The sequence below is a fragment of the Nuphar pumila genome, chromosome 13 (assembly GCF_984573655.1).
Source record: "Nuphar pumila chromosome 13, dmNupPumi1.hap1.1, whole genome shotgun sequence".
NCBI classification, from domain to species: domain Eukaryota; kingdom Viridiplantae; phylum Streptophyta; class Magnoliopsida; order Nymphaeales; family Nymphaeaceae; genus Nuphar; species Nuphar pumila.
In genome coordinates this window covers 25925307-25938578 of record NC_143261.1, presented here as the reverse complement: position 1 = coordinate 25938578, position 13272 = coordinate 25925307, and the positions used below count along the sequence as shown (strand labels likewise).

The window sequence follows — 13272 nt, the reverse complement described above, 5'->3', positions numbered from 1 at the left end:
TCTTGCCCTCTAGTTAACCTTCTAAATAGAATCCTAACCCATGTCTCTCATGTTGGAAATGCCACCATATCTTCCAAAATAAGTCTTTCAAATATCATGCATATTCCTGAATTTAAATTCAACCTAATTTTCATGAGCAGATTAACTCAAGATTTGGATTGCATAGTGATTTTTGACAATGAACGTTGTTTGTTGTAGGACCGTGTCTCGAAATTGACGATTGGAGTGGGTAGGAGGTGAAATGGCCTTTACATCTTTGAGAATAACAATGAGATTGCCTTGGTTGCCCTAACGCCTGCCCATATTTGACATTCCAGACTAAACCACGTTTCTAATAAACGTTTGCAAACTCTTGTTAATTTCAATAAAATATATGCTTGTTCATTTGATGATCATTGTGACATTTGTCACTTTGCCAAACACTCTCATTTATCATTTTTCATAAGCTTCATTTCAACTAATGCTCTTTTCCAATTGATACATTGTGATTTGTGAGGAGGATCTATACTCTTTCTACTTTGGGTGCTCATTATTTTTTACCATCGTTGATGATTTTTCTAGAAGCACTTGGGTCTACCTAATGAGATATAAGTCTGAAACCTTGCATCTTATGTAAGATTTTTTTTTTCATGATAAAAACTCAATTCAGTATTCAAATACATCTTCAAAGTGACAATAGAACAATTTTTTTCTCAAATAACATGAAGTCTTTCCTTCGTAATCAATGGGTAGTCCATCAACATAGTTGTATCTACATACTCTAACAAAATGAAGTGGTACAACACAAACATCGTGATGTCTTGAATATGGAACGTGCCTTTTGATTTCAAGGTAATCTTTTCATAAAATGTTGGGGCGAATGCATTCTTACGACAACATATTTACTTAACCGAGTTCCTACCAAAGCCCTACTTGGTAATGAGGTTCTTTTTGAAAAAAGTCCTAGTTACACGCATCTTCATGTTTTTTATTGCTTATGTTATGCTCACAATATTCATCATTTACATAAGTTTGTCACTCGTGTGAAACAATGCGTGTTCATTGGATATCCTCATGGCCAAAATGCTTATCGAGTATATGATATTGACAATCAAACCATTTTCACCAGTAGGGATGTGATTTTTCATAAAAATATTTTTTCCTTTCAAAAAATAGTTAATGCACCAGAAGATGATGAGAGTGTGGTTCTGCTTGTACTAATTCCTGATGTATCTCAAACACCAAATAGTGATGTCATCACACCTCACCACAATCCAACTTCAGATCTCAACATCGTTATACTATCCGACCAAGCCACTGATCCAACCCAAGCGCTACATATTGATTCATATATGAACCCAAGGCACTCAACTAGACTAAGGTCTCAACTTGGGTATCTCAAAGATTATAGATGTTACACTGTCGTATGAGCTCTTTCATCCAGGACGGACACGTCCAAAGGAACATGGTATCCTCACTCATTTCTTGTCTTATGATAATTTTTTGGATTTTCACAAAGCCTTCTTATCAGCTATCACCCAAACCATTGAACCTAGGTCTTTCCTTCAAGCCATCCAGGATTCTAAATGGAAATAGGCGATGGCAATTGAAATCCGGGCATTAGAAGCTAATCATGCTTTGAATGCTTATTCCCTTGCCTATTGATAAAAGGCCCATCGGCTGCAAATGCGCTTATAAAGTTAAGTATCGTTCATATGGATTCATCGAACGATATAAGGCTCGCTTAGTCGTAAAAGGTTACACTCAAATTGAAGAGCTCGATTACAATGAAACCTTTGCGCCAGTTGCTAAACTTGTCACTATACGTTGCTTTCTTGCCTTGGCTGCAATCTTTCAATGGGTTATTTATCAATTTGATGCTTAACAATATTTTCTTACATGGTGACTTAGAGGAAGAAATATATATGATTCTTCCTCCAGAATTTTTGAGTCAGAGGGAGACGAAAGTTTGTCACTTGGATAAGTCCATTTATGGACTCAAGCAATCTTCACCCAATTGGTTTGCGAAGTTTTCATCATCCCTTAAAAATCTTGGTTTTACACCGTCAAAGGCGGACTACTCATTGTTCTTCAGAAATACTTCAGTTGCCTGCGTGTTCATCCTTGTTTATGTCGATAACATTATTATTGTTGGGAACTATATTGCCTATATTGAGAATGTCAAAGCAACCTTAAATAATTTATTCTGCATTAAGGATCTTTGAAAGGTAAAATATTTTCTGGGACTTGAGGTGTCATAATCCAAACAGGGCATTTTTCTCTCTCAACGAAAATATCTTTTAGATATCATCGCAAATAGTGGTACCTTGGAGCAAAACCACTAGCCATACCAATGGACCCCTATACTAAACTCTATAATGAGCATGACAACATTCTGCATGAAGCCACTACATATCGACAGCTCGTTGAGCGACTTATTTATCTCACCATCACCAAGCTCGACATTATTTATTTCATACATATTATGAGTCAGTTCATGCATAAGCCCAAAGTTTCCTATATGCAAGCAACTCTTCATGTATTTAAGTATCTTAAAGGGACATCGGATCATGTATTCATTTGAATGGTTACTGTGATACAAATTAGGCTTCCTGCCCCATGACCCGACGATCCACTTCAGGCTATTTCATCATTCTTGACGATAGTCCCATCTCATGAAAAATGAAGAAGCAAACCATAGTCGCTCGATCCTCAGCTGAAGCAAAATATCGGGCTATGGACTTGGCGTGTTGTGAATTAACCTGATTAAAATCATTGCTCACTGATCTTGACATTCGTCATTCATAGCCCATGACGCTATATTGTGATAATAAAGCTGCTTTACCTGCCAATCTCATATTTTATGAGCCAACGAAACACATTGAGATTGATCATAATGTTATTCGTGACAAAAATCAGTGTGGTGCAGTATGTACCCAGTTTGTTTTGTTTGTTTCACAATATACATATATCTTCACCAAACCTTTGGTACGTGATCATTTTCATCAACACACGAGCAAGCTGGGGTTGTTGAACCCACAGGCCCCACCTTAGGGGAGTGTTAGTATTATCGTTATCTTATCCATACTGTTACATATGGATATGATAAGATCAAAGTACCAAATGGATATGGGCAGGGTAACACGTTTGTTGGATAAGTATTAAATAATAGCAAAATGTGGTAACGCATGCCACGATTACCACATTTTGGGTGTTTTGATATCACTACTGCATTGTTGTAACATATCTCCTTCTCTTCTGTATAAGGTGTATCGTATCCCACGAATGTATTGATTCAATAACAACATTTTTCTTTCATCTGCATGCTTCTTTCAGTGTGTCCCTTGCCACAAGGCCAAAGCAGCAGAGACTCCCTGGTGAGGTAGGGGGCGCATCAAGGTTTTGCACCGTAGATTGTGGCGACCATAGTTCAGCATGATTTCCCAGTGTGGCCGGTCTCTCTACCTGACATGGATTTCTCCCTGTGTGAGAGAGAGAGATGATGACCCAAGTAATTGTCATTATCTAAATTCCACTACCGCCATAAATCCAACAACACTTTACATATGAGTATTTAGTAGGTAATTAATCCGCATTAGTACATGAGTTCGTTGCATTGTCACTTTTAGGATATCCATTAAGATGGGTGAAGGTGGAGTTCTTCTGAATTCTGAATCTCATGATGCAGCTATAGATCAAGCTAGCGTATGTATTGAGTGAGTCTCTAAAGGGCCTTTGAATCCCTGGATGAGAGAGAGAGAGAGAGAGAGAGAGAGAGAGAGAGAGAGAGAGAGAGAGAGAGAGAGAGAGAGAGAGAGAGAGCTTCTTTTGTGGACCCTAAAACGGATACTTTATGTGGCCAAACGTGGTGTTTAAGTCTAAAACTGCGACTTGCCAATCACCTCCCTTTACAAGATAAGCACAATAAAAAAATCCCAAAGATCGTTGATTCACTCCATAACCAAGCATCAGCTGACATACTATATGAGCCAAAGCTACCAAAACCACATTATTATATACAACATTTCCAAGGATTTCAAATCTTGTTTACTCCTGCAATCAATCAATTCACACAGAGCACTACCATCTCACAAATTTCCTATCTGATTTTTTTCCCAATATATTTTTCTTTGGGAATGTTTAGGTATCTCACACGTTTAATGACCAATCATAATTCTTGTAGACGATATTGAAAGGTGCACCATCACCAAGTATGTGAGTCAAGAGACCAGCCTTTGTTGCATCCAAGTAGTTGATGACCCAATTTAGGAAGTCTTTTTCCTGCCCAAAATCTGCACTGTACCTGAGAAAAAGAAGCAACATCAGATTAGTTCATGAAATAAAGAAGATTAAGGCTGTGTTTTTGGTAACCAAGTTCATGAACTCCAACGTCAATAAACGGTTGACTCTATGAAGTCTTTGAAGGATAATCTAAGCCTAGACCAAGACTTGATCTATACTTAAAATGACTTCACTAAGCAGACCTAGGCTGGATTGATTATTGCATGACTAGGATACATTCCTATTGGGTTCAAACGTGGTCCGAGTCACAGAGCATTGGTGGGATCAGCTTGAGACCCAATTGAGTCTCAAAGTAGGTCGTTTGAGCTAGTCTGAAGCTTACCACTTGACGATTTTGGTTAGAGACACAGTCCTCTTCTCCAAGTCCATGTCTAGGCCGTCTTCCCTGAAGAACTCCCTGGTAGCAAATCTTAACTCCGCCTCGATACTCTCAGCCGAGAAAAACCAAACCCTCGGGCTCGACTTAGTGCCATCGCAGAGTCCAAAATGGATCAATGGGTTAGGCTTGGGGAGCACAAACTGAAAGGAAACATGAACATTGGGTCAGTCATGTGTGCAAAGACAGTATGACAAAGAACTTGTTTCTCACAAGTACCTGTTGGCGTTTATCTGTGGCGCCAAACGGTTTAGCGAGCGAATACGGTTGCCGTCGGTTGCACCGAAGGATGCCATTCTTTATGGCCGAGAGCGAGTATGGTTGGCCGCCGATGACGTACTGAAACTCACCGAAGAGCGCTCTCCGATCCATCAATCCCTCCGGCCGTCCCATCCTTATGAGTGCATGGATCACCATGGCATTGTATATGTTCAGGAAGAAGGCCAGCCTCTCATCCACAGATAGAGCTGACATATCTACCCGTTGTAAATCTTGAACAAGATTTACATACCTGCAAAAGCAAATATTTTAGTTAAGCATCCTTGTCAAATAGTTATACTCTAATAGTTCAATCTGTCATTTGTGCTACTAGTGTCCATCATCTTATGAGTCTTGTGTAAGTGCGGATCTACATTATTGGATCTTTCTCACATCTGGGTCTGAATTAGACACGCTGAACGCGAGAGAAGATCCGATGCAACCCATGCAGTAGGCAGGCAACCCATGCACAGGGCGCCACAACATTCCAAAATTCTGGCCCCTATATAAGGTGTTTTGGGCGCTGACCCCTGCTGACAGGAGAAACCCGAAAAACACCTAGGAACCATAAAAAATTGTGCACCCCAAGTTGCTGCCGCAGTGTGCACCATGTGCCACAGCCACACGAGCAAGTGCTGCACTGTGCTGCAACTGTATGCATCAAGTGCACACAACCGCACCCACAAGTACTGCAGCCGCCCGAACCATGTGCTGCAGCGATGCAAATGAGGTGCTGCAGCAGCAGTGCACCGAGTGCCATGAGGATAAAAACTGACCCATCCGACTGCAGGGAGGAACCCAAAAAGCACTTAGGGATTCATAATTTTTTTTAACCCCAATTGCTGCTGCAGTGCACACTGCACATGTGCCAAGAATTTGAGAATTCAAATTTGGATCGGATCAATCTGATCCGTTTCCAAGAAGGAAACAAGCAAGGGGGACATTGACCTTCGGAATTCCTCGCTCATTCCAACGCGAGCATAGTCAACGTGATGCCGGTCGTTGGATGCATAGCTCTCGAGTATGGCGAGCATGATCTTGGTAAGCCTCTGACCCACTTGGATCGCAGGCTTCAGCTCCTCGTCGTTGGTGGATCCCCGGAAGTTGAAGCATTTGGGTATGAATTGCTCATGCTCCAGGAACCGAAAGAAATGGTTGCCATCCTCGAAATCTTTCTCCCTGCAATCATCCAAACCAATGTGTGAGACAAGCCTCTGTATGCCAATTGGTCACCCACAAGTCATAAAGGGCAGTTCCGCACTAAAAGCTACAAAGAGATGTAATGTTTACAGTCTATTGCACATACTATCTAGCTGGAAACGCTATTTTTCACATTTTTTTTGTTTTGTTCAGGATCTGAACTACAGATATAATCTACATTAATTGTTTAGTAGAAAGCTAATCTAATATATATATATATATATATATATATATAGTAGAAAGCATTTTTTGGATCATGAGTTTGTGTTGTGTGCAAGATTTTAAAGATCTTCAAAAATCAAGAGCCCGCAATGTACTAAAATTTTATAAGATCATATTTTTATGCTGGATTGCCCACAAGGACTTCGCACATCTGGTAGGGGTGATTTGTGAATGTCATCAAGTTGAGCGGACTTCACAAGTTAGAAACCCACAGGTGGTGTCTCTTGCCACAAGGTCTAAGCTGGATGTACTCACGGGCAGAAAGGGGGCGCTTCGAGGGTGTCTCTCCCTTGGATTAAATCTAAGCTATCATTCTTAACAAATATGCTGAACACACTTGTGAGTGGAATAGAGTTAAAGGATTAGATGAACTGTGGGCATAGATCCCAATCTGGCCTAAATGGAACCCATTAATTTATTCAACCTGGTTGGAACTTAGAATACATTCACGACCAGACTTCAGAATGATAGACCCAAACAGATACGGGTCCAGGTCTTGTTAAAGCTGAAAGGGCCACCTGGATCCAGCCTAACCTCAGACCTACCCACTGTGTGAAGGCAAATGTCACAAATCTCGGTTTTGTGATTTTCTAGGCAAGGAACATGATAAAACAAATAAATCTTGTTTTTCAGGTTAACTCAGATAAATATCGATACGCATGAAATTTAATTTTTTTAAGAAAAAAACACACCAAACATAACTAGAATCTTAAAAAATTGTTAATCGTGATGATATCATGATAAAACCGTGATATGTTCCGACTATTATGAGATATGTTCAATGTGTTAAAATCGTGATATGTCCAAGATGGAAAACTAGAATATGCAAACCAGCAAAATATGTAAACTAGTATCAACCGAGATTTTCATAGGGTTTTTTGCAAATCTATCCCTGCAGATGTGTTTGGCGTGATCCATTTACTTGGAATAGACTATTGGATCACAGTGTAATCTGATCAAGAAATATGATTTTGTATGCTTGAATATTTATGAAAATTGTAAACCGTTAATTTTCAAGCCTTAAAAAATCCTTCTTATACATTTAAATCAGATGATCTACGAGTCTATTTCTATAAAACTAAGCTTCTAGATTGTATCCGTACGATAGAATTTTAGAAAAAATAAAAAGAAAAACCTATAAAAATCTGGGTAGCTAGATACAAGTTAACATATTTTACTGGTTTAAGTATTCCAATGTCATGTGACATTATTCAGGATTTTATTGTTTTTGGATATTATCACGATAAAATTAAAAACATCGAGGAGAGAGAGAGTTTGGGCATGCTTACTGAAATACGTGGTGGAAGAAATGCTTCCTCGCAAGCTCTCTCGCCACCTCGATTGCCTGCAACACAACAAGGCCCTGTTATTTTGACAAAAGAATTTCTGAACCAACACCCCCCAATTTGCAATTTCAATTTAAATCCTCAGAAAATTAAGGAATGTTCAATATACGTTTCTTCAAGAAATATAGGTTTCCAATTAAATTTAGTTTTTCTGTTTCCGATAAAAAAAAAGGTTCCTTTTTCTCCTTATATAATAATATCATCGTGGGCTCTGCGGTGGACCTCCTGTTTTTTTTTCCTGCAGGACGTGCATTTCCGTATGAAAATATTTCCTCAGAAGGAGGCTGGGGAAGTGTTTTCCTACAGGAAAAGACATGTTTCTCACGAAAAGGCTTTCTCTTCTCCTTTGTAGAAAACAAACGTGTCCTCAGCGTGCGTCTATTATCACGGAAAGTGCAGCTTTCAGGCTCAAACCATACAGAAAAGGGGGATAATGCTCAATCCTACTGTTTTTTTTAAAAGGCAAAGTGGGGTTAGCACCCTCTCCATCGCAACTGATTGCAAATCAGTATGGATCGATGTTTTATAGTTCGAATACAGCAGATAATTTAGGTGGCATCTTATCTTTGCCCAGCATTCAGAATAGCATTTTGATTCCCTGTTGCATACTTGCATTCGTATATCATCATCAGACCCCTACCAGTTATACAACGATACCCTTGGGATTTTAATTTACAAGTCTCAACTCAACTAGCTGCTCCTACCAGACAAGCGAAACGCGAAAAAAAGTGAAAAAGGTCATGGACTACATTTGCCCGTGTAAGAGAGCACTTTCAAAGCTATATCACACCGTTACTACCGCGGTGTCACCTACGTGGGTCAGGGGTTGGGTTGGGAAGGTGTTCAATTGAAGACCCCCGATCAAACTCCGCTGGTGCCCATAGCTTTTTCAGAAGTGGGCCATGTAAGGCAAGGTGATCGTGGGGCCCCACCTGGGGTTTTCCCTAGCTTCGATGAAGGCTACTCGTCATAAAAAAAAAAACTATAGATCACACTGTTTGTTTGGTTTGGAGCCCACAGACACATAGTAGTGGGCAAACCGCTGCCCAGTATGTCATCATCCTTCTGTCCTATCCTTGTCAAATGAAAGCTGAATTGATTCAAAAAATTGATGATGTTAAGAGATTGTTATGGGTCATCCTGACCATTAATTGGGCACAACCACAAGCCCCACAACAATAACTTTGTCCTGTTAACTTAGAGATTGCTAGGGATGTTTAGGATAGTGATCTAATGTAGCTCAAAGTCAATATTTTTAAAATTATAAAAGTGGGGATCGCCCAAAGCTTGAGAAAGAGACAGATCACTTGTTACTAGAAAAAGGGTTACAAACCGAGACATGGTTGGCAGGGATGCACATGGGCTCAACTTGGAGTTAAAACAAATGCCACTTCTAAACCACAACTTGGGACTTTGGCCAAATCTAATTTCAAACTCTTGTTACATCTTGGAGATCAATTGTCTAATTTACGCATGATAAATGTCTTACAGTAAATGGGTTAAAAGTTAGTAATCATGATTAAAAAGAAAATCATGTTTTTTTGTGCCAAAATGGCCTAATCTGATGAGCAATTCCTAAAAAAATCAATCATGTATAACACACATCAGGGGGCTCAAATTGATCAAATAAAGCTCAAGTCTATGACTTTCTGCTAAAGACTATGGTACAGTGTTATTCTACTATAATATCAGTACTAATTAAATGTTTGGGAGAAAACAACAATCCATGGTATGGAATGGTTGGTTGTTGCACAGACTCACCTAGTGAATCCCAATTTGCAGAGAAAGGTTACCTACAGGGGTCAGAATTGAGTCAGATCTAGGTCTAACCTCCAGAAACCCCTACCCGTATACCGACCTGGAGTAATGATAAAGACAGCCCATATGTATATAAAGTGCCGATGACGTCCATTTGAATCAAGTATTGGAATGCCCCCAAACCCAACCCTACTAAACTCATCTATTGTATTAGGCAGTATCTGGGTCCGGTCTATCCAACCAAGCGGTGGAGTCAACAAAGTAGGTTTTTGTGGCTCCAATCGGGTTTGGCGTAGTGGGGTGGGGCCTTGGCTGCTAGACGGGCAGTCAAGGTTCGATTTTCATTGGTGTCCAAGCCAATGAGTAGCTTAGGCCTCAGGGGCAGGGGTCTTAGCCTTGGAGCTTTATGCTGGATGACAGTTGGTAATGCAGGCTGAGCCAGAAGTCTTCATGCCGGGTGCAGTTTCTTAGGGTTATAAATCCAAAAAAAAAAAAAGATTTTCGTGCTTGACCAAACTCTTGTGGGTCTCTTTTGGAAATTGAAGATGGTGACAAACAAAACCCAAAAATTTCGAAAGAGAGGGACGTTTATCCAAAAGAGTAGACTTTTGATCTTGTAGTTTGGAAGTTTTTGTCAAAGGGAGGAAGCTTCTGACCAAATTGAAACTACCCGAGGTCCAAATCCAAATAATCACTAAAAAAAAAAGAAAAAAACTTTTAAAGGCTGAGTTTTGTTTAAAAAAGAAGAAGGAAAACCCTTTCCCCAGCTCCAAAAACACCTATTTTTCCTTTCCAGCAGGAAAGAGCATTCCCAAACCATCCTGAAAAAGGATTTCCATGCGAAAAGGGCGTGTTCGCGGAGCCATGCGGGCCGACTTTTTCTTACATGAATTATCTTTGCCGAGCGGAGCCCAGCACTCCCCGTTCGTGCTCGACTCTGTGACCTGTGCAAGCTGCTCGAGACTCCCTCCTTTAGCTCATTCTACGCACTTGAACGAGTTTTTCACGAGCTGTTGGGTTCATTAGCTACAACTTTTAAAACAAAATGACGAAGGAAAGGATCGTAAAATGGTAAAAGAGAAGGTAATTAAAGATATTTGCCGATGATGATATTGATGGGCATCAAAATGGACGATTTTGTTTTGCAATTTCATGATAAAAAGAATTGAGCTACGTGTCAGAATTAAATATCCCGCTTAGCCATAGGTATCACGACACTCGTACGAAGTGTTGACTCGGAGTCCCGGACTAGCCCGTTGTCCAAGACTTTGATGTAGGGAAACGTCACAAATATCGGTGTAGGAAAAATATCGCGATAAATTAAAACGTTTTCCTTTCTTGAAGGAAACATCAACGGAATATAAAACTATAATAGGGCACCAAAACTAGTGATGGCAGTGTACCGGGGAAAGAGGGGCCCTGCCCCGCCTCGCCCCGTTTGGACCGGAGATGAAGGGTATGAAATGAGGATGGAGGCGGGGACGAAGGTTAAAATCCATCCCGTCAGGGGATGGAGGCGGGGATGGACGTGCACTTCTCCCCGCCCCACCCTGTCCCCGCCACGATCCCCGCCCCATCCCCGTTTGAACCGGGGATGGAGGACATGAAACGGGGATGAAGGCGGGGGTGGAGGATAAAATCCATCCCCGCCGGGGATGGAGGCAGGGGTGGAGGATAAAATCTTGAGGCGGGGCGGGGCGGGGCGGCCCGGCCCGCCCCACTGCCATCCCTAACCAAAACTACTTTTTTTATCGCTATATTGCAAGATAACTCCCGCTTATGAAAATATCGCAATAAAATCGTGATATTTTCAGAACCTAGTGATAAAATCGGGAAATCGAGAAAAGAAAGCAACAGAGAGAGAGAGAGAGAGAGAGAGGATACCTTCTTCCTGCCGCAGTCAAGTTGCTGGATCAGCGCCTCGACGGCCTCACACCCGGAGAAACAATTCCTGACGATCTTCATCCTGACCAGCCGGTCCTGAATCGGCAGCCGGTGTCTGAGCACCCTGACGATCCCGGCGAGCCCGTCGAGCCGCTCGGCTTCGTCGTCGTCGTCGTCGAACCCGTAAACGGGCGCTGCCGGAGCGGTGTCCGGGCACCGTCCGGCGGTCATCTCGGCGAGCCTCCGGTCGAACTGCCCGCTGTTCCTGAGCGAGTTGAGCGCAACGAGCCCTCCGAGCAGCTTCTCGTTGAAGAAGATCGCCGGCACGGCGTTGCTCCCCGTCCGCTGGACCAGCTCCGCCTCCCTCGCCGGGAACACGTCGACGTTGATCTCGACGTACTTGAGCCGCTTCTCCCGGAAGAAGGCCCTAACGGCGGTGCAGTCACGGCACCCCGACCTCGAGAAGAAGGAGACCCGCCCGCGGAGATCCGGGCCCTCCTCCTTGAGATGGACGGTCACCTTGAGTCCCGGAATGTGGAACTGGTTGAAGCCGTCGATCACCTCGCCGGAGCTGCCGCTCGACGACGAGAACCGCTTAAGGATCGCCGAGGAGCGTTCCCGGAATAACCGCCCGATCGAAGCCGATTCGGCTGGCTGCGACCGCGACCGCTCGAAATGGCGGTGCTCCGCCGGATTGGCGGTGCCGCGGGGTGGCTCCGGCCTGGGAAGCAGCGAGTGAGGAACGATGACGAGCTTTTCCTCCCTCGCGATCTTACCGGTGTCTCGGTCGCCCGTGCAAATACCGTTTTCCGGCGATCTCTCGCAGTTCGGAAGCCCGTCGATTGTGACGTTGCCGTTTCTGCCGTCCTCCTCCGGCCAGAGTTGTTCCGCTCTCTCGTTTCCGTCGGAAGACCGATCACGGGAGGGAGTACCGTTTTCCGACGAGTTTTCTCCGGCCTTGTTTTCCTCCTCTTCTCCTTTATCCCCGGCGAGAAGCACGTCCTCCCAACCGTTCTCCGGCGAAATTTCGCCGTTCGGCAACCCTGCAGTCCTTTGATCTTCGCTGGAAAATCCATTTTCCGATCCGTGTTCCGGCAATTTTTTGCCTCCGTTCAACTTTTCTGAGCGTCCCGACTCTGTAGATTCTTTCTTTCCTTTACTTTCGGCTATCCTGAGACCGCGTTCGGAGACCCCCCTCTCCGTTCCATTTTCCGGTTTCCTCTTCTCCGTTTCAGCGTAACTTACGCCGTTAGCTTCAACCGGAAGACCATTTCCGGCGTGAATCTTTGCTTCGTAGCCGTTGATCTCTCTATCTTTCTTCTCCCCGATCGTGCTCCCTGGAAACTCCAGCCCGTTAACGACAGAAATATGGGCATTCTGCCTCTCCACGCCCACGCTCTCCATCTCTCCTTCAGATTCCTGGCAATGACCTGCTACAACTCGCTATGAAAGGCGAGGAGAACTATAAAATCAAGCCTTTTGCTTCATTAACGAATCGTTCTCTCAGAGAGAGAGAGAGAGAGAGAGAGAGAGAGAGAGAGAGCAGAAAGGAAGAAGGGGGAACGAAGGAAATTGGTAAAAGTTGGGCTTGGTGACCGATCGAAGAAGGCGTTGAGATTTATGGTGGAAAGATTTTGGGACTTAATAAAGAAAAAGAGGAAGAGGAGTGAAATAACGAACCAGGAAGGAAGGGGAGAGAGAGAGAGACCGTTTCTTCTAAAAGAGAGAGTGAGGGAGTCCAAAAGGAGAAGAGCGTTATATTTGAATTTTGACCATTTCTTTCTCTCTCTCTCTAAAACGGGCAGGCGTCGTCCGTTCAGCGTGACCCCTAACGACTCCTCCACCATGCCGTTCGGGTTCGACCGCGTCTCCTTACAAATACCTTTAGTTCTGCATAATATTACAGTCATGCCCTTCTTTTTTGAGAAAGAATCACCCGAAGTAGAA

General features: G+C 42.9%; 1 protein-coding gene across 1 annotated transcript; it reads right to left on the bottom strand.

Moving 5' to 3' along the window:
* Positions 1–3835: 3835 nt before the first annotated feature.
* Positions 3836–12856, bottom strand: LOC149818144 (uncharacterized). The gene is made up of 6 exons (XM_089984153.1): positions 11326–12856; positions 7627–7682; positions 5864–6094; positions 4877–5168; positions 4604–4800; positions 3836–4282 (listed from the first exon to the last, which is right to left on the bottom strand). The coding sequence occupies exons 1-6, from the start codon at positions 12727–12729 to the stop codon at positions 4129–4131; spliced, it is 2334 nt and encodes a 777-aa protein (XP_089840279.1). The 5' UTR covers positions 12730–12856; the 3' UTR covers positions 3836–4128.
* Between the last annotated feature and the right edge of the window lie 416 nt (positions 12857–13272).

Excerpts from the sequence above, each read along its gene's own strand:
- LOC149818144 (XM_089984153.1), bottom strand. The coding sequence starts at position 12,729 with ATGGAGAGCGTGGGCGTGGAGAGGCAGAATGCCCATATTTCTGTCGTT. Across the intron at positions 5,169-5,863 it reads ATGAGCGAGGAATTCCGAAG|GTATGTAAATCTTGTTCAAG; the intron begins GTCAATGTCCCC and ends TTGCTTTTGCAG. Across the intron at positions 4,801-4,876 it reads CCACAGATAAACGCCAACAG|TTTGTGCTCCCCAAGCCTAA; the intron begins GTACTTGTGAGA and ends GTTTCCTTTCAG.